The sequence below is a fragment of the Marmota flaviventris genome, chromosome 1 (assembly GCF_047511675.1).
Source record: "Marmota flaviventris isolate mMarFla1 chromosome 1, mMarFla1.hap1, whole genome shotgun sequence".
Classification (NCBI taxonomy): domain Eukaryota; kingdom Metazoa; phylum Chordata; class Mammalia; order Rodentia; family Sciuridae; genus Marmota; species Marmota flaviventris.
In genome coordinates, this window is record NC_092498.1 from 47,935,131 (window position 1) to 47,958,583 (window position 23,453).

At 37.1% G+C, this 23,453-nt stretch overlaps 1 protein-coding gene across 2 annotated transcripts in view; it reads right to left on the reverse strand.

The window, feature by feature from the left end:
• Tspan12 (tetraspanin 12) overlaps nucleotides 1-23,453 on the reverse strand; it is a 76,811-nt gene that overhangs the window by 19,945 nt on the left and 33,413 nt on the right. For both annotated transcript variants that reach the window (XM_027926402.3, XM_071612797.1), the window contains exons 5-7: nucleotides 13,670-13,744; nucleotides 10,516-10,623; nucleotides 3,357-3,500 (exon numbers count right to left, since the gene is read on the reverse strand). In XM_027926402.3, the coding sequence (XP_027782203.1) occupies nucleotides 3,357-3,500; nucleotides 10,516-10,623; nucleotides 13,670-13,744 (327 nt within the window). The remainder of the gene's footprint in view (nucleotides 1-3,356; nucleotides 3,501-10,515; nucleotides 10,624-13,669; nucleotides 13,745-23,453) is intronic.

Sequence of the window (23,453 nt, forward strand, 5' to 3'; positions counted from 1 at the left end):
TAATCTGAGTTTTCAATTCACATATGCACAAGCGTGGCTTCTTTCCATCTTTCCATTATAGACATTCTAAAATTAAAGTGTTCCATTATAAAGTACTATTAGTGAAAATACGCTAAGCCAAATGTAAAAATGAACTTTTTTTACAACAAGAATAGTATATTAAATGCTAATTTAAACATTTTTCAGCTAATAAGGTAAAAATAAAGATAATTTATCCACATTCAGACTTTTCAGGTAGATTCAGTAAACTGGTTCATGTTTTGCCTTTCTCATGAGCTCAGTGTTGGCTATAATCACATCATCAATATTAATCACTAAAGTAGAAGTTATACTATAGTGTTATAACCCAATAATTTTCAATATTGACCTAATACTTCTAAAAAGCAGAAAAAATGTATTAAATTCACACTAAGGAAATTGATGGGTTTCAATTCACATGTCCTACACATATCTATTCTGTAATTACCTGTTTTTAAATGCCTAATAGTAAGTTATAATGTATATGAATATCTACAGTTATGTTTGCACTTACTACTATCTTGTAAAAATTAAGTACTATTTTGTTTTATGGACCAATCATGACTTTGTTGTATTTGTTAATTGACTATACCATGACAGACACTAACCAACATCAACACGGTATTCAGTTCACATCTAGAACAAAAGATGTGGCATAATCAGAGGGACCTAGAAATTATGACCCAATAATGCTTTGTTCAATTACCTACACCTCTTGTGTTCCTTTTCACAGAAGCTGAATGTTGCCAAACATAACACATTCAAAATCACAGCATCCAAATACAATGCTTCTTAGTTGTGTGTGGAATGACAAAAAAGTATTTTGATTATTCTTTTAAAATAAACAAGTTATTTCCATAATTCTTGTCATGGGTTACATTGCATCCTCCCAAAATTCATGTTTAAGTCCTAATCTCCAAACCAAAGAATGTGAAATGGAAATAGGGTTGTTGCAGATATGATAAAGTTAGGAAGTCAAACTGGAGAAAAGTGGGCTCCCAGGGGAAGTTTGAAGACACACACACACACACACACACACACACACACACACACACAAGAAGATTACCATATGAAGATGAAGGCATAGTTGGGGCATGCTTCTACCAGATGGGAAGGATGCCAGCAAGCCACCAGCCCTGGGGGAAAGGCCTACACCAGGTTTTCCCTCCCAACCCTCAGAAGAAATCAACCCTGCTGACACACTGACCTGGACCTCTTAACCTCCAGAACTACAAGGCAGTAAACTTCAGTTGCTGAAGCCCCTCAGCTTGTGATACCCTAGCAAGCTCATGAAATTATGAAACTCCTAAATATTTGGCATTCTTCAGGTTATGCCTTCAAGAGGACAGAGCACTCTTTTTTAAAAACAAAATATTCTTGAATGTAGCATATTCTCATTCTCTGAGATAAAATTTTCCAACAGCCAAGAGTTACTCATATCTATGATATGAGTACAGTAGATCACATGTGCAGGTAATCCAGCATTCTTTTCATTAATTCATTATAGCATTCAAATTGATATATAGTAAAAATGGACTGTTTATCTCTGCAACTGACTTTGGCAGACAGTCTAAAAAATGTTTTAAGATGTTTTAAATGACAGCATTTCTTGGGGAAAATGTATAATTTCCTAAAGTAAGCCATTTTGAAATAAACAAAAATGCATGTTTTGCTGACAGTTGTGCATGCCTATGATCCCAGTGACTCAGGAGGCTGAGGCAGGAGTATTCCAAGTTTGAAACTAGCCTCAGCCATTTAGCAAGACCCTGTATTAAAATAAAAAATCAAATAGTCGGGTCTGGGGATGTAGCTTCAGTGGTAAAGCATCCATGAGTTAAATCCCCAGTATCTCTGGGTTAAATCTCCAGTACTCCTCCCACAAACAAAATGCATGTTTTATAAACCTTGATGTATTTCATTTTAAAGTTTCATTCTTAGCCATACTGAATGTTTATATACACACTCACACACAGACACACACGTGTGTGTGTGTGTGTGTGTGTGTATTATGAATAGCGTAAGTAGTTAATCTGTGTTAATCCAGAAGTTTGTGGGGGTATTTTTGGTTTGGTTTTATTTATTTATTTTTGTACTGGGGATTGAACCCAGGCATGTTTAACTACTGAGCCAATCCCCAGCCCTTTTTGTGTTTTTATTTTGAGACAGAATCTCGCGAAATTGCTTAGGACTTGCTAAGTTTCTGAGGCTGTCTTTGAACTTGCAATCCTCCTGCCTCAGCATCCCAAGACATAAGCCAGAGTTTTTCAAGAGTGCTTTGTTAGTTTGGTACTTGAATGGAGATACACACACACACACACACACACACACACACACATACACACACACGTATATACATGTATGTATATTTATATATGTATGTATAGATAGATAAAGATAGATGACAGAAATAGATTCCTGGGGACTGAACCTAGCCTCTCAGCCTGAGAAGCTTCCCTTCTATCTGAGTCACACTTTGAGTTTCCATTCAAGATCTGAAATGCTCAATAACTTCCTGTAATGATGGAATATCCTATATCTGCATCACCCAGTACAAGAGTCACTAGTCACCAAGAGGCTGTTCAGCATGGGAAATGGATGGTGCAAATAAGACATTGAGATTTTAATCTACGTTAATTTAATTGTAACAGAAATAACTACGTGGAGCCAGCAGTTATTGTACTGGACAACACAGTTCTAGACTTTAATTTGAAATTGGGATTCTATTCCTAACAGTGTGAAAATCACCACTGAAAATGAAGGAATAGGGAAAGTAATAAGAAGTAACTGATGATTTGGATCAACTATCCCAGAACGCACAACTGTGTAAGTTTCTTAGCACATAAGGTTGACTTTAATCCAAGTGATTATAAAATTCCATCAGCAAACTAAAACTGGCATCACTACTGGCATTAGCCAGCAGGGGGAACTGAAGAGTAGCAAGAAGTGTTTTCCTTTAGAATGTTTCTTCCCCCCAAATCCCTGGAGGCCTGAACACACATATTCTGCCCAGGAACTCCAAACTCTGTGCTTTCCAAATATTCAGAGTTAGCTATATCATCTACATATGCTTGTTTTCAAAGGTTCTCTAGGAGTTGGCAACTGAACTTGGCTCTAAACAATACAGTTGAAAATTAGTAGTTGTAAAACTGGGTCTTCTCACTTAAAAATGTCTTTAGTGTTCAGGTTTTTATGTTGGCTTTTTAGCTTTATCCTGTGTCTCCACATGTCAGAGACAAGTTTTAAGGCCTTTCAGATTTACACAGGAAAATTTCATAGGCATATTTTCAATTCTTCAAAGTTATTTTTAAAAGGTTTGTCCATGATAAGTGTGGCCTTACCTCTTGATAAAGGTCACTGAGATCTTCCTGGTGGGCCTGTTTGGAGCATCCTGGGAATTCCCTGACACAGCAGGAATCTGGAGGCCAGTCCATCTCAGTCATTTCTAACCAGTCAGTGAAATACACCACTCCACAGCACTTAAACTGCAAAAGAATTACTGGTCAGGCTCAGAAACTACAAAAATATTGTTTTAACTTATGGAAGATTGAATGTTAGATTTCTTAAATTTTTGTACTCAAAGCTAAACTCATTTCTGTCATCACCTAATGATATGTGTATATTCTAGTTGATGATAGAAATGCTGTAAAGGAACACCAGGGCTACCTACCCTATAATGGAACAATTCTGAACCATAATGCCCCAAATACATAAAAACAAATTAGGTCTGACCGAGTCTCCTTCCCCAACTCCAACACCCTCCACAGGTCGTCATACAATGGCAGATTTGACGTACAAAATAACAAATCCGATAGCTGAAATCTTACCTTTACCTTTTCCTTCTAGCCATTAGAGAGTAGTTAATCGACTGTATATCATCTAGCTATTTAATTGTTCAACATGTTTAAATATTGTATTAAAAGTTCCATAATCTCTGTGAAAAGATTTATTAACCAATCCATCATAAAGATTGAAGACTTGGAATCCGTAACCAATAAAAGTTCCAAAAACTTCAAGAAATGAACAGGTTGGGCCAACAAATTTTCATTCAACAGAAAGAGATTCTTGAAATAAACCATCATAGTCTATTATCATAATTTCAGAAAAAAAAATATGTGCCTTTAAGCTTGAATAAAGTTGGACTTACAACTTATATTGCCTTTCTTAAATAATATTTAAGAAAACTATATTTTCTTCATTGTTTTGTTGCACCAAAGATTAGCAAAAAACTCTGATGAAGGTTTAGAAACACAGTTTAAAGACATACACAGATTAGAGTCAGAGAATTATCTATGCTGAATAATTTTCTGCTCCTGGGTAAAGGAGGAACAAGTACTCTTCCATAGAGTCAGAAGCAAGGAATATGGGTAGTCACAGAGAAAAACTCTGCCAAGAGTGACTGGTTATGCAAATGATGTAGCCCAAGAGATCAATCTGTGCTCAAGATTAATAGTGCATCATCAATTCAATGTTTAACTAAAGTTAACTTTGAAGAATTCTGAACTTCTCATGAAAAAGCAAATAAGGAAAACACTAAAATTTATTTTGGATTTTTCCACTTGCCTAAATATCTGATGTTTAAAAAGAACAACAGTTATCTTGGGAGTGTTATAAATGATGATTACTAAAAGCTATAGTTAATACTAAAGTTTTGAGAAGTGCTACAAATGTTTTTAATATTTTCCTGGTATCAACTCATTCTAAAAGTCATGAATATATTATAATCATCACAAAGTCAAACTCTAAAACCAGACATAACAGAAACATCACCAATTTAAGTCAAATATAATTTGACATCAGATATTTTACATAACTCATTGAGTAGTCTTTAAAACTAACTTGCAGTAAAAGGACTTCACTTTCTAAAAATTATCAACTACTACAATTCTAAGTCAGTCTTTTTGTTTTTGTTTTTGTTTTCCAAAGTCAGTCTTTTAAAATCCTTACGTTCAGAGAAAACTCATTTCTCTCATTTTCTAATGGCATGAGTCCTTCCAAATTTGATGACTTCCAAGGGCAGTCCTTGGAACACCCTAACTCAATCACAGTGGTACAGCCCATTTATCTGACTTTGTCAGGAAATGAGGTGATCCACTGACCTAGCTTTTCCAAATAACTTAAACATACTATGTTCAGGGCCAAACTTTTTTTTTTTTTTTCATAAGTCTCTGAATTTTTTTTCTTTTACATAGTTATCTTTCTTCTTCAATGGAGGATAGTGAATTTGTACCGAATCATTTCCTGAACATGTCTTTCAGTAAATTCATTATTATACAAACACATCACCATAGTTCTTGTCATTTTCCTGCCTCCTTTAACACTGCATAGTTTAGCTTTACTGTTGCTAACACTTCCAGTTCTAGAAAATACCATACAGTCACCATTTTATACATAAATAAACTGAGATCCCTTGATGGGTCAAGTCATTTCCCAAGGTCATATGCCAATATGTAGCAGAGCCTGCTTATACCAAAGCCTGTACTCTAACCACTATGTTAAAGGTAATAGTTTCTTAAAAAGGTACTAAATAAATGCCACTAGGACTTAAGCAAGATTCCATTAAATTGAGGCACATGCTTAGGGTAACAGTGAACAAGAGATCAAGAAAACAGAAACCTGAAAGGTGAATTTTAGCTCTGATTTATTTTGAAGAGGAGTATTAGAGTCTGAAATGTGTCACCCACCCAACCAAATTCATGGTTTGAAATTCCAGTTACTGGTATCTCAGAATGTGACCCTATTTGGACATACAGTCTTTATAGAAACAATTAGTCCATAGGGTGAGTATTTATCCAATGACTGACATCCTCATAAGAAGAGGAAATTTAAACAGATGTGTATAGAGAAGACAACTGTGAAGACACAAGGAGAAGATGGTCAGCTATAAGTATTATAGTTTAGATCTGCAATGTCTCCAAAAGCTCATGTGTTGAAAGCATAGTCTTGGTGTGGCAAAGTTCAGAGGTAGAGGTTTAATGAAATGATTGCATTATGAGGGTCACGGCCTCATTGTGGATGAATCTATTTAAAGGGTTAATAACTTAATGGACTACTGAGTGGTGATTGTAGGCAGGTGGGCTGTAGCTAGAGGAAATAGGTCACAGGGTGTCATCTTGGGAACTATTTCTGTCTCTGGCTCCTTCCTGTCTCTCTTTCTCTGCTTCCTGTCTGTCATGAGCCCAGCAACTCTTCTCTGCAATGCCCTTCCACCATGATGTTCTGCCTCACCTCAGGCTGAGAAGTTGTCTGGATTTTGCCCATGTCCTGAGACTTTATAAGAAGTTGATTTTAAAAGCAATAGACTTTTTAATCTGGTAGAAGAAATGTCTAGGCAGCATAGCATTCAGGCAGTGGCATGGATGTTGCTGGCAGCCTTTAGCCACGTTTTTTGTGATAATCAGGAGAAGAAAGCAGAGCAGAAAGATTGGAAAAACTTGGACTTCAAAGGTGGAAGTAATACTGGGGCTAAGGAAGTTGCAGTTGTTAAAGACATTATTGCCACTAAAGACATGTTAAAGACTTTTGCCTTGACAGTAAGAAAGATGGCTTGGATACATCTCAGGAGCTGGCAAGATCAAACCCATCTCAGGCTCAAGGGAGTAAAAGTGAAAATTTTCTTGAGAAGAGACCAGTGGGGAATCCTTCTTGCACAAGGAGGCCTAGGAAGTTTATTCAACATGCTCAGCCACCCAGACACTCAGAGGCAGCTGCAGCCAGGGTCCCTGGAGGCTTGGCTACTGCTCAAGATGGCGGCAGACTTTAGCATCCATCACATGGGGGTACTGGTTCTGCAGGAATGCAGGATGCTGGACTTAGTGGGTCATGGAGGCTTACACCAAGATTTCAAAGGGAAGGCCTTGGAAGCCAGGCAAAGTGCAGCAGGGTCAGAGTCCCTGTGGGCACTCCATGGGAAGGCAAGGTATGGAGATTTGAGGAGGTAGCCAAACCTGCAACGGTGACCCCCAAGATTAAGAAACACCAGTAATGTTAGACATTGTCCTAGGAAATCTGCAGGAATCAAGCAGAGACAAGCCAAAAGAAAGGCCCCTTGAGCTGCAACAAACAAGGCCACAGGGGCGGAGCTACACAAGCCCTTTGGAGGGAATTTATGATGCCATGTGCCCCAGATGCCAGACATGGATCTACAGGACTTGTTTGACCAGTTGAATTTCAGTCTTGCTTTGGTCCTATCCCTTCTTTTTATGTCCCTACTTTTGTGAATGGAAATGTTTACTCTGTACCATTATATATTGGATACTTTTAAATTGCTTTTAATTTTACAGGAGCTCACAATGAGAGATTGCCTTGAGCCTCAGAGAAGACTCTAGACTTGAACTTTGAGCAATCTCAGAACTGTGGAGACTATGGGGACTCTTGGGATGGACTAAATATATTTTGCATTGTCAGACTGAGAAACTAATGTGACTCCATTTTTAAAAATAAACAAATAACAGCAGCTTCTACCTCAAGGCCTATCCTAAGGAAGGGGGCGTGACCCTTGTCCTTGGAAAAACCCACAGAGCACTCCTCAGCACATACCCACCCTGCTGAGTTGTTTGTCTGTAAATAACAGGAGAGCTCTCTGTGCCAGGTGTCCCTGACTCAGTTAGGCTAGGTAAGGACCCATAGCAACCCCCCTAGCAACCTCCAATCAGCATAAGACAGAGAAAATACCTGGGTTGCCAGATGACCCCCAAATAGTTTATGGTGGTTGATAACATGTTGGGAAACCATGTAGTTTAGCACGTACACCTCTCGTGGCCTAAACCAATCAGTTCAAACGAATCCCCCTCTTATATTAACCAATCACCCCTACCCAAATTGTTCCCGCCATTGAATGTGCTAATCAATGTTAAGAGTTGTTGTTTGACTTTCCCGCGGTATGGAATGATTTGCTATGTGATGTTGTGACGCATAGAGTATCCCCCCCAAACCTATAAAATCTCACTGAACAAAGGACCAGGACTCACTCCCTGGGACCTCTGCGTCGGGAAGGTTGTGAGTCCAGGCTTGAGCTTCCAATAAAGACTGTGTGTGCCTGCATCAGATTCAGCTCCTAGAGGTCTATTGGGGTCCCACAAATCTGGCATAACAAGATGAGTGTGAGCTTTTGGGGGCCAGGGGAAGAATGTTATGGTTTGGATATGAGTTATCCCCCCAAAGCTGTAAGACGATACAGGAAGTTTCAGAGGAGAAATGATTGGATTGTGAGAGTTAACAGATTGGTGGGTTAATCCCTGAGCGGTGACTAGAATCAGATGGGGTGTGGCTGGAGGAAGTGGTTAATTGGGGGTGTGGCTCTGGGGTATATATTTGTATCTGGAGAGTAGAGTTTCTCTGTCTCCTTCTTGACCACCATGATGTGAGCTGCTTCCCTCTGGATTAAGACATCTGAAACTGTGAACCCTCCAATAAACTTTTGCTCCCCTACAGTTGTATTGGTCATATCCTTTAGTCACAGCAGTGAAAAAGCTGACTGAAACAATGGACTACTCACTGGGGGGTGACTGTAGGCAGGTGGGCTATAGCTAGAGGAAATAGGTCACATGGTATCATTTTGGGAACTATTTCTGTCTCTGGCTCCTTCCTGTCTCTCTTTCCCTTTCTGTTTCCTGGCTGTCATGAGCCCTGCAACTCTTCTCTGCCATGCCCTTCCACCGTGATGTTCTGCCTCACCTCAAGCCCAAAGCAACTTAGCCAGCCAGCCATAGACTGAATCCTCTGAAACCACAAGCCAAAATAAATCTTCCCTCTTCAAAACTATTTATGTAATGTATTTTTGTCATAAAGTAAAAAAGGTGGCTAACACAATAAACCACGGAGAGAGAGGCCTAAGAAGACACAGGCCCTGCCAGCACCTTGATCTTGGACTTACAACCTCCAGAACCATGTAAAAATAAATTTGTATTAAAAGCCACCACATCTGTGGTACTTGGTTATGGCAGTCCTAGCAGACTAACATAAGAGCCTTAGAAAAATTATTTCAGGGTGCTCAGAGATCATCCCCACTCCTTTTAGTGGAATAGCCTTATGACATGAAGGAGGGCGCTTACCATGTGACAATTCTAAAAATAGCACATTATCAAGTGCAGTGCTTATACATTGTCTATCCAATGTATATTAGCTGAAGTCATCAGAAAAAAAAAAAACACAACAACAAAAAACACCTCACTTTTTTTTTTAACCTGGATTATTGAATTATCATGGTCTACATCATAAATTCCAGAAAACAAATAGCTCTGGGGTGCTCCTCCCCAGGACAGTAGCTGAACATTGCTTATTATAAATTCCCTAATGCTTCACATATTTCCCCTTTGTGTTGTTTTTAGTACCAATGTGCAGTAAACAAACAAAGTCAGGAAGCATTTAAATAAACAGGAAATCTGTGTTACAATGATAATTTTACCATCTCAACAATTGTAAGACAAAGAGCCAGATTTGGAGATTGTCCTGAACTTGAACCTCTGTCCCTCTCCAAGACAGAATAATTAAGCAGAGAGCTGGCTACTGGGTAAGATATTCATTCTCAAATGATTCACAGTCCATCACAAAGATGAATTAAAGGAATCTGAGGTTCTGGATCATCTGGGAATGTTAAACACAAGGAAATTGCTTGGAAGAAGAGCTTAGTCTGAAGCAAGAACAGTGGTCAACTTTAAGTCACCAGATTTTCAACATTTAAATATAGACTGCATTTGAAATGGTTATATACACACATACACTGCCACATAAAGTGCTACATGGGCAGTTATTCAAGAAAAGCTAAAAGCCTCTATACTTCCTGGTGTTATTAATAACCATAAACTAAATGAGATCAAATTTATTGATATCATTTAAACTTTTCAGCACTCCCAGGATGTAGGTACTTTTATTACACCTATTTTACAGGCAAGGAAACTGAGGCTCAAGGAGGTTAAGAAAATTACAAAATCTCACATAATATTTTAAGCAGCAGAGCTAGGATTTGAATCAAGAACTTTCTGACTATAAAGTTCATGCCCTTAATGATATATGTACTGACTCCAAACTCCTAAATGAGAACAATCTTCTTTATTTTTGGTACCAGGAACTGAACCCAGGGCTGCTTAACCACTAGGCCACATACCCAGCCCCCAAATGAGAACAATCTTTAAAAAAAAAAAATTAAAAAGATGTTTAAAATACAGACAGCTCTAAAATTCGTGAGGAAAAAATATCTATTTAAATAAAAACTTGGATAATTGCAAAATAACTCATGAAGAAGAAACTTCAGATTAGTTTAGAAAAATGACTTCCAAATAAATATATATGAACTAGGGGAAATAGTATTCATGGGAGAAAAAAAAAACAGAGTATAGAGTTAACTTAAGGTATTTCTCCATAAAAAATTACACCAGTGACAATTAAATGATAGGTTTAATTTTCCACACAAAAAAATTTACCAAAGCCAAAGCTTTGAATACTTGTTTTGAAAATGTGATACTTATACTATACTCTTCACCCCAAAACTATAGCACTTACCTCTCTCTGAAAAAAATTCCAAGCATGAGTAAGCCACCGATATCTAGGTAAGCCGTAGTTTGTCATTCTGGCTTTCAAAGTGACCATATCTGACCACTGTACTGGTACCTGGGGGGAAAAATTATATTAACATACAAGCACATTTTTTCAAACACTAATATTCTCACCTACTTAAAAATGCTGTCACATATTGACACATACATTCAGAACATATTAGAATTTGCAAATCCTATTTTAAATTTCTATTTGTTTGTGGACTAAATAAAGCTCAGGGCACAAGCCTGACATTTTAAAAAATGACACAAAAATCAAGAACCTGAAAATAAAAATTATTAGGATAATTTTTGAAATGTTATTAAAAATAGCAATGTTGATAGAAATAGTTTAAAAATTCTTGATCAAAGATATTCTTCAATTTTCCCTTTCAAAAAAAAAAATTGGAAATAAGGCTTCGCAGAAGAAAACATACAAACACTTGGGCACATAATGTTGTTCCCCAAATACTGGGCTGACTGTGTTCAGATGGATTCAACAAAGTTCAGGGAACTAACCGAAGTTCAAGCTATCCACTATGAGTTATTATTATCTCATAGCTTTTGAGGCGTAAAATAAATGGAAGTAACATAAATTCTCAAGAGATGTGTCATCTGAAAGAATGTTATCGACAGATTTTATCTAAAGGAATGATAACTAAAAGGTAAACACATATAAGCAACAAAAATGACAGGGAACTAGATTGATGTCGAGTCTCTTGATTTAGCTAATAGAACATTCTTTTACTTTTTTTTTTTTTTTAACTTTCCAAAATAAATATTGGTTGTTTCTTCATGGTGACCACAATCACTCTGAAACCAAATGTGGTAAGAAAACAGAGGAGACCATTGAGGTTCTGGCACAAAATACTGGGATCTGGCCATAAAGTAACAGGCAGGGAACTGCTAGAAGCACAAAGCTCATTCTATGTAAAGGCTGGTTTCTGCAAAATTTGGCAGATAATAAACTTTAATGGCACTTTTCATTCTCACTGTTATTAGTGCAGAAGCAATAAAAAATGTGAAGAACTTTTTTTTTTTCTTTTAAAGACTGCTTTCCACATTTTACTTTTAAACAGCCCTTGCTCTATCCTGGTGAGGTATAATGGGGAAGATTTATGCAAGCAAAACAATGATGTATGCCCTCAACTGAAATGGCAGTGTGCACTCATTTAGTACTAGGACTCAGAAGCCTTTTGCAGATTGTCCCTTAATAGAATGGGGTATTTAAACAAATACAAATTCTTTTGAGTTTCCTTGTGTTTCTTAGAAGTATGTTGGAATTAAAACAATCCCTTTTCAAATACCTTAAATGAATTCATTTTAAACTTGCTATTACTTAGGAGACTGATCATATATCAGTATTCCATATGTACAATAAAATCCATTTTAAAAATCCACAGAAAGTAAACTCATTTCTAAAACAATCTGATACTTATCAAACAGAACACAATCCAAAGCTGAGGTAAAGGGATCAAGAATTAGTTGTAAAATTTACTCTCTATTGATTGACTGTAAGGGACAGAAATTTATTATTTGAAAACAGAGAAACTTAACAATCTCTTTACCACAAAGACCCAAAAACTAATTCCCCCAACTACTTTTTCACTTTCCTAAATATACTAAATTTCTAGGGATGGAGTGAACATGTGAACTCAAAGACCAAAAGAGAATTTATATTTTCTTGGTAGACTTCATTTTGAAGAAAGTTCTTCACTTTATATTATAATGCAGCTAAGAGAACAGGGCGTGACTTTTCAACTTCTCATAAATCCACTCCTCTTCCTCAGAGTATCTACACTCTGGTAGGAGTGCCTTCATGGGGCTCATTTGAGTGGCAGCACCAAGGCATCATCTACATGTAAATTGCAGTATGCAGAGTACCCACCAGTCTGTAGTAGACTGCCACTTAATATTCACAACAGCCTCACAGAAGTAGCAAGTTCACCATTCAATCTTTAATAACTGCATCAGTTGCCAGAAATGAGTTCAATTATTAGCACAACTGTCTAATGCACTCTTCTCTCTCAAACAAATACAAACTAATCACCCTCTTTTCTTCAGAGCTATTGAATTTAAAAATGTTTAAAACTATCACAAATGCAGGGTCCCTGGCCCTGCCCTCTACCCTGCTGTCTCTTTCTGACTTAGCACATCTGGGCTGGAGCCCAGTTATGTGCACCACTAAGAATCACCCTGGGTAAGTCCTACTACAGATGGTCCAAGGATTACATGTTGAAAGCACCATTTTGCTGAAACAGAATTATTCTACGATGCTTAAGGTGGAAAAAATCTGGCCTGCCTCCATGAAAACAGCCAGCATACACAGACATGCAAAGGCGCAACACCCCACGGATAATAAATGAACAAATTTCCATCACTGAAGTGAGCAGACTAAATAAGTAACACTCATTGTGAGCAAAAGTAGAGTGTGAGAGACAAACCAAACTTGACCAGTAGAATCTTAAGACTGAGAAGCTCCTAGCCTCATTCATGCTAATACAGCTATAAAATTTGTTACAGCCAGTTCAATGGCTGAAGTAAGAGAAAAAGTGCTGAAGAGCACTTTTCAAGTAGCCAACCCTCAAACTGTGAGAGTGTTTCTAGATGGCAGTCAACATACAGCATTTCCCAAGCACACTTCCTTTAGTGGAAGATGATTCAGCCTCTAGCAAGCAGGAGATGCAAGCTTCCTGGGCCCAGGGTTGTTCTGTGTGATGGGTATCTTGGAAGGCTTTAAGGAGGTATGTTCAAGCATTCTCAAACAAATCCTGTTATACATGCAGATTTTTCCTATGATTAACTCAGAAGTTGGAAAATTATTTAACAATATATGCTAGCTTTATCTCTAACATCCACATCTAAGCAATCTGTGGAATTACAGACATGTCCCATAGTATACCAAATAAAGTATTATAAATTAAGGTTTGAAAATATACTTTAGACACAAAAAAGAAAAGTTTATTTTTTCAGAAGTATTGGGACTTCATTGTTACGAAGCATGTTATGTAGTAGGAACATTCAAATTAACAATCATGGACTGAAATTAATCTAAAACATTTGATTTACTACATTGAACTAGATATTTTTTATATTGTGATTATAGATTTCTTTGAACTCACCACAAGTTCCTGCTCATATGTCCAAACACCACAAGCCAGTTCTACGCAGAAAATGACAAGGAGACTTCCAAAGTACTGTTGAAAAACAAAAGTTAATATACTTTGTATACAACCAGAAATAGGAAAAATTGTGGTCTATATGTGTAATATGAACTGCAATGCATTCTGCTGTCATATATAACAAATTAGAATAAAAAATAAAATAAATATTTTATTAAGAAAAGAAAAACAAAAGTTTGCTATTAGTACAGAACCATGTGAAGTATGGCTATCAAAGACAAATCAGATATTATATAGTGTTATATTTATCTAATGGACAAGGAAACTAAGCAGACGAGGAAAATTTCAGCAAGCTTAGAAACCCTACAGATAACATGCAATACTCATCTAAGTGGGCGTTTTTATTTGCTACTAGGACAAATCTTTTATAAATGCCAGTATTTGTCATAGGCCAAAGAAGAATTTACACTTTAAAGCTTAATAAACCGTAATCAAGTTCTCTGAGAAATTAAACCTCATTTTTTTCAAAATGAATGAAGTATGATCAAAAAGTTCAATGTGCTGCCTGTAAGCATATTATAACTCACTCTTGTAGGCAATGGAGACCTCTTTTGAATTCTTCGAAAAGCATAGTATAAAGCAAAATATCAACTACCAATGACAATGCAAAAAAAGTAATAGTAAGCTGCTATCATGGGAAGGCACTTAGATTTATAAAAGAATTTCAGAAAGTCTGACAAGGTACGCATGGGTAAATAGATAGCACAAACTTGAGTACAGTTTAAAATTAAATAAAAATGAAGGCCGGGCATGGTGACACACAACTGTGTAATTCCATCAGCTCTGGAGGCTGAGGCAGAGTTCAAAGCCAGCCTCAGCAACTTAGCAAGGCCCTAAACAACTTAGCAAGACCCTGTCTCAAGTAAAAAAACGGACTGAGGATGTGGCTCAGTGGCTCAGTGGTTAAGCACCCCTGGGTTCAATGCCTGGTACCAAAAAAAGAAAGAAAGAAAAAATGAGGATAACGATTCAGGATTCCTATAATGGAGAACACACATGAACACAAACTGAGGGGAGCTGGAACAAAAAGAGGAAATTTTTAGGCAAGTAAAACACATGAACAAGTGTGCAGAGGCAGCCAAAAGGCTCAATGAAGGGTCAAGGAAGCAGAATAAGATCCATCTATCAGAGAAATGTTAGGAGATTGAACGTGAAAGGCAGATGAAATGTCGATTTAAGACAGATCATGGTGAGCTTTAAATAATACACTACTGGGTTTAAAATCTATCACCATGGTAACAAGGTAGCATCTCTCAAAGTTTCTGAAAAAGAAAGACATGACAAATAGATCAATGGTAGGATTCTAATTGGTTTGGGAGGGAAGCGCCAATTAGGTAGGTTGATGATTCCTTAGAAGGGAACAAAGAGCAGACAGGAGGTGGGGACCCGAATCAAGATGGTGGCCTTGCAAATAGGCAGGAAAGACCACCTCCAAGTAATATAATAAAAGAAAAATAAAACAAAAGAAATTTGACTGACTGGATTTAGACACTGAAGGGGAAAGATACATCAACCCTAGGTAGAGAAATGGGGAAGGGTAACTAGTTCTGTGAAAACACTGACTTTGAGCAACACAGAAATGTATATCCAACTATTAGAAATGTCAGCTCAGTGCTCAGATACCCAAGGATAGAAATTAGGATGATTAGAAATAAAAATTTAGCAACTTTTGGATAGTACTCTATATATCAGGCACTTTCATAATTAATCCAGCCAAGAACTTTGCGAAATGAATGAGACTACCCCATTTACAAATGAGAAAATGAATGCCCAAAGTAGATAATGTTCAAGAATGTGCACATTACATTTTGGAGGGCTGGATCATCGTATCCCTGTTATGTATGTTCTTTTTTGCCCACCTCCCCCACTGTCGATATAAATTTACATAAGGAAATGGCAAAAGTGTGAGAAAAAAATGGGCTCTCTAAAAGTTCTCTCAATGCCTCCATCAGGAATAAAATAGCCCTGAGCTCATGAATCTTCTGCCTCACAGTGCAGGGCTGTGCAGCAATCATTATCAACTGTTCCCTTCACTGAAGTGAAAGCTTCACCAAGGGCGGTACATTTTTGTGTCTCTCATCACATAAGGTATGTGTTACATGATAATAATAAGTATGTGTTACATAAAAGGGTAAATGAAAAAGTGAGATTTGCTAGGAAGTGACTGGAAGCTCCTTATACCAGGTGATCCAGAAAGGCTTCTTTATAAAGGTGATATTTAAGATGATCCAGAGGGCTGGGGTTGTGGCTCAGTGGTAGAGCGCTCGCCTAGCATGTGCAAGGGCCTGATTTCGTTCCCCAGCACCACATAAAAATAAACAAATAAAATAAAGGTATTACAACTAAGAAATAAATATTTGTTAAAAAAAAAAGAAAGATAAATCAGAGACTTATATTCTTTCCCCTCTATCCTTGTCTTGTGTGTTAGCATCCACATATCGAAGAGAAGATTTGGCTTTTAGTTTTGGGGGACTGGCTTATTTCACTTAGCATGATATTTTCCAGCTCCATCCATTTACCAGCAAATGCCATAATTTCATTCTTCCTTATGACTCAATAATATTACATTGTGTATATATACCACAGTTTCTTTGTCCATTCATCTGTTGAAGGACACCTAGTTTGGTTCCATAACTTGGCTATTGTTAATTGAGCTGATAAACACTGATGTGGCCGTGTCATTACAGTATCCTGATTTTAGGTCCTTTGGGTATAGGCCTAGGAGTGGGATAACTGGATCAAATGGTGGTTCCATTCCAAGTTTTCTAAGGTCTCTCCATACTGCTTTCCATACACCAATTTGCGGTCCCACCAGCAATGTATGAGTGTGCCTTTTCCCCCACATATTTCCCAACATTTATTGTTACTTGTATTCATTATAATTACCATTCTGACTGGAGTGTGCTGAGGTCACTTACATAAGTAGCTTCTGAACAAGGAGTAGCAGGGAAAGGAAGAGAGTGGGCTGATACAGGATTGTGAGCTGCCAGAACTTACACTTTTGAGTTTCAACACTCACAATTTTTGCCCAAAGAAGGGAAAACATTAAACAATACAGAAAATTAACCTGATTTTTCTGCTATGTCCACGATATAATCTTTATACTATAAAAATGTAAAGCACTAAAATTCATTTTGCTTCTGTCATAGTCCCTTTATTTAAAAAAATAAAGAATATAGAATGGCATAATTTCTTAGACAACAGCATGGCTTAAAAATGATAATTGCTCAAGACATAAAGTAGTACTTTGCTTTGGGGATCCATTTTACAAGCTACACTTATTCTCAGTATATGTAGGACTCATAGTCAGCTTCAATCTCCTCACTTCTCATTTCCAAGTGTTTTTTTTTTTTTTTTTTTGGACTTCATTTAAAGATTTCAGTCTTGAAATGCTGATTAAAGAAATCTGGTGAGAAACAGTACTCCAACTCAGTCTCTGCATTCTCTTTAATATTTAATTAAGAGATCTTTAGACACAAAAAATTATATTTGCTCCTATGGTACAGTGGACAAATGATCAGTAGTTACATGCTAGATCATTTTTCCTATCTTAGAGAAAAATGATACGGCAGGATACCTTTGCTCTCTCAGATCCTTAACCTAAATTCTTTTCAAAACTGATTTCTTGCTACATTGACAACCAAAGCAGTTCTCAAAAGGCCAGATGTCTCCAAGGATAAAACATGGACATGGATATAATTCTATATGCTGAAGGAGAATAGGAGATACAGATATGCTCACTTTGTCTTGGGGTTAACCATGCAGATTTCTGGACTGATTTTATATCCTTTGAAATCCCACTTGACATGATTCATTTCTTGCCTCCTGGAGTCACTGATGAGTTTGCAAAAGCCCAAGCTGTACCTGTTGAAAGAACCCAGCACAGGGTCCTGGGCAAGTACCCGGATGTATGCAACATGTGTAATACCTGAGTAATTGCCAGGCCTATGGATCCATGATATCACGTTTGATTTCTTAGAATGAGTATTACAGTGGGTTAGCAATACCATGACCTAGGCATCCACAGGAATGAATACATCAAGCATATATACCTAAACCAAATTCTCATTCCAAACTCAAAATTGAGATTACTGATTATGGGAGAAAGAGGGTAAACTCTGTTTCACTTGGCCACTGTTATAACTCTAGGAAAATTCCAAAATGATCATGTATTTCAGATTTCCAATGTTTTCATCTGATGCAAGCTCTCCCATACAAAACAATTACCGTGCTTTTTATTTTATTTCACTAATACTCAGGAGCCCTATTTGACCTTGAGGTTAAAAGCACAAGTTTCATTAACATTATAAAACTTTCTTGTAATGAATTAAATCTATACTTTAATTGAAATATTGTGTTTTTACAAATGAAACTGCAACTTCACTGTTAGCTGTCTTCGCTTTGTTGTTATTACATTGGCCTGAAATATTCAGTCTTGTATTTCCATTCTTAAATATGAATGTCAAATCTACCCTTTGTGCAACACACTAGATGAACTGCATTTACTCCTAAATTTTCTTTTTCCATGAGATCTGAGTTGTTGGTAAAGTCATCCTCATGTTGATTATTGCATAGAGAATCACTCAGTCACCATTTACTTTAAGGACTGGATTTGAAGCATCTCTAAAGTATAATGTTAGCCATAGTTTCAACACAACATAACTAGCAAAGAATAAAGTACCAGCTTCCACTGAGCTTTGCTATGGTCTGAAGTGGACAGTCATATCACATTTCATTACACAACCATCTGCTGTCCTCAGCTTTATCTGGGAGCATGTATATGTTGCCCTACTGGTGTTACCATGTGCCTCTCATGCTAACTTTCCCAGTGCATATGGTTTGATGAGATGGTCTGTACCAATTTAGCTTGCAGAGCAATTAGCCCTCTCTTCTTTGGGTGCTTTCTCTCTAGCATGGTGGAAAAGCTTCTGAATGATGAGTTAGAAAATTCCCAGCTTGAAAATACACTTGTGTGATCTTTGGCAAATCCTTTAACTGCCCCCATGTCAGTTTGCTCATCTGCACAGTGAAAATAAAAATAAAGCCTTTTGCAGTTGTAAAGGTGGAATGGATATATGTGAAAGGGCTTCAGAAAATGTGAGGTACGATACAGATATGCTGACTTATAAATGCCATTCTGTGCTAGTTTATGAAACACAATCCAATATTGATTTGTTCTTTCTTCCTATACATAGTTGTCATAGCCTGCAATGTGCCACGGTTTTTTCCAGTACTTTAACACTTGTTCTTCACTAGCTTACTTTTTCTCCTTCCCTCTGCACTTCAGGATCCCCTGTCTACTGTATTTCAGGTATCAAACATGTATGCTTTCAACTCCATGGCTGCATTACCCCCAAGTCACAGTGCTCACCCAGTAGCCAGACCATGAATGTCAGCTGGCAAGATCTTATTCCTAAGCATTATTTTATTCCTTATGCCTAAATAGCACCTGTCACAGAGCAGGTAGGTATTCAATAAATATCAGTGGAAATCATGATCAGGTTACCAACTCAGAATACCAATTTCAGCTTTTTCTTGGGTTTCCTTTACCTAATTTGAACCTTGAATTTCTTGTTAACATATGACTCCCCTTGATTTCCACCTACACATTTCTATTTTAAATATTGCCTCTGTTTTATGTGTATCTGTAGATTATACTATGACAATCCAGTGTGCCTTGAAACATTTAAAGCCATTTGCATAATTCAAGAAAAGCAGCAATATGCACAGTCTCCCCATCTTTCTGTGATACTATCAACTAAGCATTTTACAAACAAATGAAGAATGAGAAAATAGGTGTCTATACAAGGAAATTAGAATATAATTGTTTGCATCACTATTATATTTACTTTGAGAAATTATTCAATACAAGGTTCCTTAAAATAGAAGTGCCTCTATTATAACTAAGCTAAATTTTGAGTCATATTAATTTTATCCCAAAGCATACATTCACACAAAAAGTATATCTAGAAGGCACTCTGATAATAGGACATGCCCCTGAAATAATACAATTGATAATTGATTTTTTTTCATCAAACTGCTAGAGCTGAAAATAAATAACTTCAGTTCAAATGTATGTGCCCTGATGGGGTCAACTGGTAGAAAATTAGATAGAACAACATATGTGAAGTTGCCTTGATGATTTTTTTTAAGCTACACAAGTAGAAGATTGAAAAAAAACAAACAAACAAAAAAAAAAAAAAAAACAGACCTGGCTTCAGATTTTAGCTATTTTACCTACTAACTGAGCGACCTTGGGCAAACCAGTAGGCCTGAATTTCCTCATTTATAAATGAGTATGTTAAAACCACTTTGCAGTGCTGTGCTAAGGATTCAATGAGGTAAAGTGCTATTGCATGGTAACCACTCCCTAAATGGTAGCCATTAATAATAGTATAACAGCGTCTACCAGAACATACATGCCTACAAGGACAAGAAAGATCATTGTGTTTAAAATACCTAATGCACTTTCTGGCACATAGCAAGCACTCAAGTCACACTTCTTGAACAGAAGTAATTATTATAGGATGAAGATGTGTAAAACTGTTCATCCTCTGGAGATTATCAGTGTCACCCCCACAAAAGAGCATCCAATCCCAGAAGCTAGTGGGCAAAATCTTAAATCCCTGTCCAGTCAGAATATAGCTGGTATTTTCCAAAAAATGTCTTCATTCAGAAAACTGAAGCAGAATGAGTGTGAAGGGTGGGGATCCAATTTATTTTTCTAAAGGACTGAAATAAATTTGTTATTTTACTTACTTTTAAAATTTATTTTAACTAGGTATATATGAAAGCAGAATGCATTTTGATTAATTGTACACAACTGCAGCACAACTTTACATTTCTATGGTTGTAATGAATAGCGTCACACCATACATGTACACAGGGTAATAATGTCCATCTCATTCCACCAAATTACCTGCCTTTATCAACTTATTATTTTAAACTAACTAGAGTTGGCCACAGAATTGCAAGAGTAGCATCAATTACCAACCTGTGCGCACTGGAAGAGGGGAAGGGCATAGCATCCCACCTTCCTGTTTAAGTCCTAGATGACTATAAATGTATCTCCCAACAGAAACAAAGGGGACATATCCCCCCAAGTTTAAATGTCACCTTTATAAAGAAGCCTTTCTGGATCACCTGGTATAAGGAGCTTCCAGTCACTTCCTAGCAAATCTCACTTTTTCATTTACCCTTTTATGTAACACATACTTATTATTATCATGTAACACATACCTTATGTGATGAGAGACACAAAAATGTACCGCCCTTGGTGAAGCTTTCACTTCAGTGAAGGGAACAGTTGATAATGATTGCTGCACAGCCCTGCACTGTGAGGCAGAAGATTCATGAGCTCAGGGCTATTTTATTCCTGATGGAGGCATTGAGAGAACTTTATATGTGTAAAGACAAAATGGTAGAATCACAAGAATATTCTTAAAAGAAATTTATTTATAAAAATGATCTGATTCCCTGTTACCACCACCCCTAGGATTTTACACCAGAGAAAGCCAATTACCCTATCCTGTCTCCCTCTTGAAACTTTACTAGAATGAAAACAAAGGGGTATTTAAAAAGGTATAATCCCAGAGAAATTAAAAATAAAATGACACAACAGCAAGCATATTTTGGAAAGTGCAAAGCAGATAGAAGAATAGTAAATTTCTCAGCTATTCATGAAAATTGAGTGGTAGGTCTATAGAGGGGAAAGCTGGGAACAACTTGACTTACACCGCAGAGCCTGGGGTACTTCAGTGTTCGAAGCTCTAGATATTTCTAGAAGTGGATGAGGACAAGACTTGCCGAAAACCCTTTAGGAAGAGGTTGGACCTTGTAGTTTCCCTCCCTCACAGCATGCATCTAGCTGGCTGCCACACCTCTACCAATAAAGAAGTCTGAGGAAGAGGGCACACTAGGACAGTCTTGGACCTGGGCACAGCATGTACCATAAGAGTCAGGAGGATATAGAAAACCTAAACAGACCAATATCAATTGAGGAAATATAAGAAACCATAAAAAGACTACCAACTAAGAAAAGCCCAGGTCCAGATGGGTATACAGCAGAATTTTACAAAACCTTTAAAGAAGAACTAATACCAATACTTTTCAAGCTACTTCAGGAAATAGAAAAGGAGGGAGAACTTCCAAATTCATTCTATGAGGCCAACATCACCCTGATACCTAAACCAGACAAAGACACTTCAAAGAAAGAAAACTACAGACCAATATCTCTAATGAACCTAGATGCAAAAATCCTCAATAAAATTCTGGCGAATCGGATACAAAAACATATCAAAAAAATTGTACACCATGATCAAGTAGGATTCATCCCAGGGATGCAAGGCTGGTTCAATATACGGAAATCAATAAATGTTATTCACCACATCAATAGACTTAAAAATAAGAACCATATGATCATCTCGATAGATGCGGAAAAAGCATTTGACAAAGTACAGCATCCCTTTATGTTCAAAACTCTAGAAAAACTAGGGATAACAGGAACATACCTCAATATTGTAAAAGCAATCTATGCTAAGCCTCAGGCTAGCATCATTCTGAATGGAGAAAAACTGAAGGCATTCCCTCTAAAATCTGGAACTAGACAGGGATGCCCTCTCTCTCCACTTCTGTTCAACATAGTTCTCGAAACACTGGCCAGAGCAATTAGACAGACGAAAGAAATTAAAGGCATAAAAATAGGAAAAGAAGAACTTAAATTATCACTATTTGCAGATGATATGATTCTATACCTAGCAGACCCAAAAGGCTCTACAAAGAAACTATTAGAGCTAATAAATGAATTCAGCAAAGTGGCAGGATATAAAATCAACACGCATAAATCAAAGGCATTCCTGTATATCAGCGACAAATCCTCAGAAATGGAAATGAGGACAACCACTCCATTCAAAATATCTTCAAAAAAAATAAAATACTTGGGAATCAACCTAACAAAAGAGGTGAAAGATTTATACAATGAAAACTACAGAACCCTAAAGAGAGAAATAGAAGAAGATCTTAGAAGATGGAAAAATATACCCTGTTCATGGATAGGCAGAACTAACATCATCAAAATGGCGATATTACCAAAAGTTCTCTATAGGTTTAATGCAATGCCAATCAAAATCCCAACGGCATTTCTTGTAGAAATAGAGAAAGCAATCATGAAATTCATATGGAAAAATAAAAGACCCAGAATAGCAAAAACAATGCTAAGCAGGAAGTGTGAATCAGGCGGTATAGCGATACCAGACTTCAAACTATACTACAGAGCAATAGTAACAAAAACAGCATGGTACTGGTACCAAAACAGGCAGGTGGACCAATGGTACAGAATAGAGGACACAAAACTACAACTATCTTATATTTGATAAAGGGGCTAAAAGCATGCAATGGAGGAAGGATAGCATCTTCAACAAATGGTGCTGGGAAAACTGGAAATCCATATGCAACAAAATGAAACTGAATCCCTTTCTCTCGCCATGCACAAAAGTGAATTCAAAATGGATCAAGGAGCTTGATATCAAATCAGAGACGCGCCGTCTGATAGAAGAAAAAGTTGGCTACGATCTACAGTCGGTGGGGTCGGGCTCCAAATTCCTCAATAGGACACCCATAGCACAAAAGTTAATAACTAGAATCAACAAATGGGACTTACTCAAACTAAAAAGTTTTTTCTCAGCAAAAGAAACAATAAGAGAGGTAAATAGGGAACCTACACCCT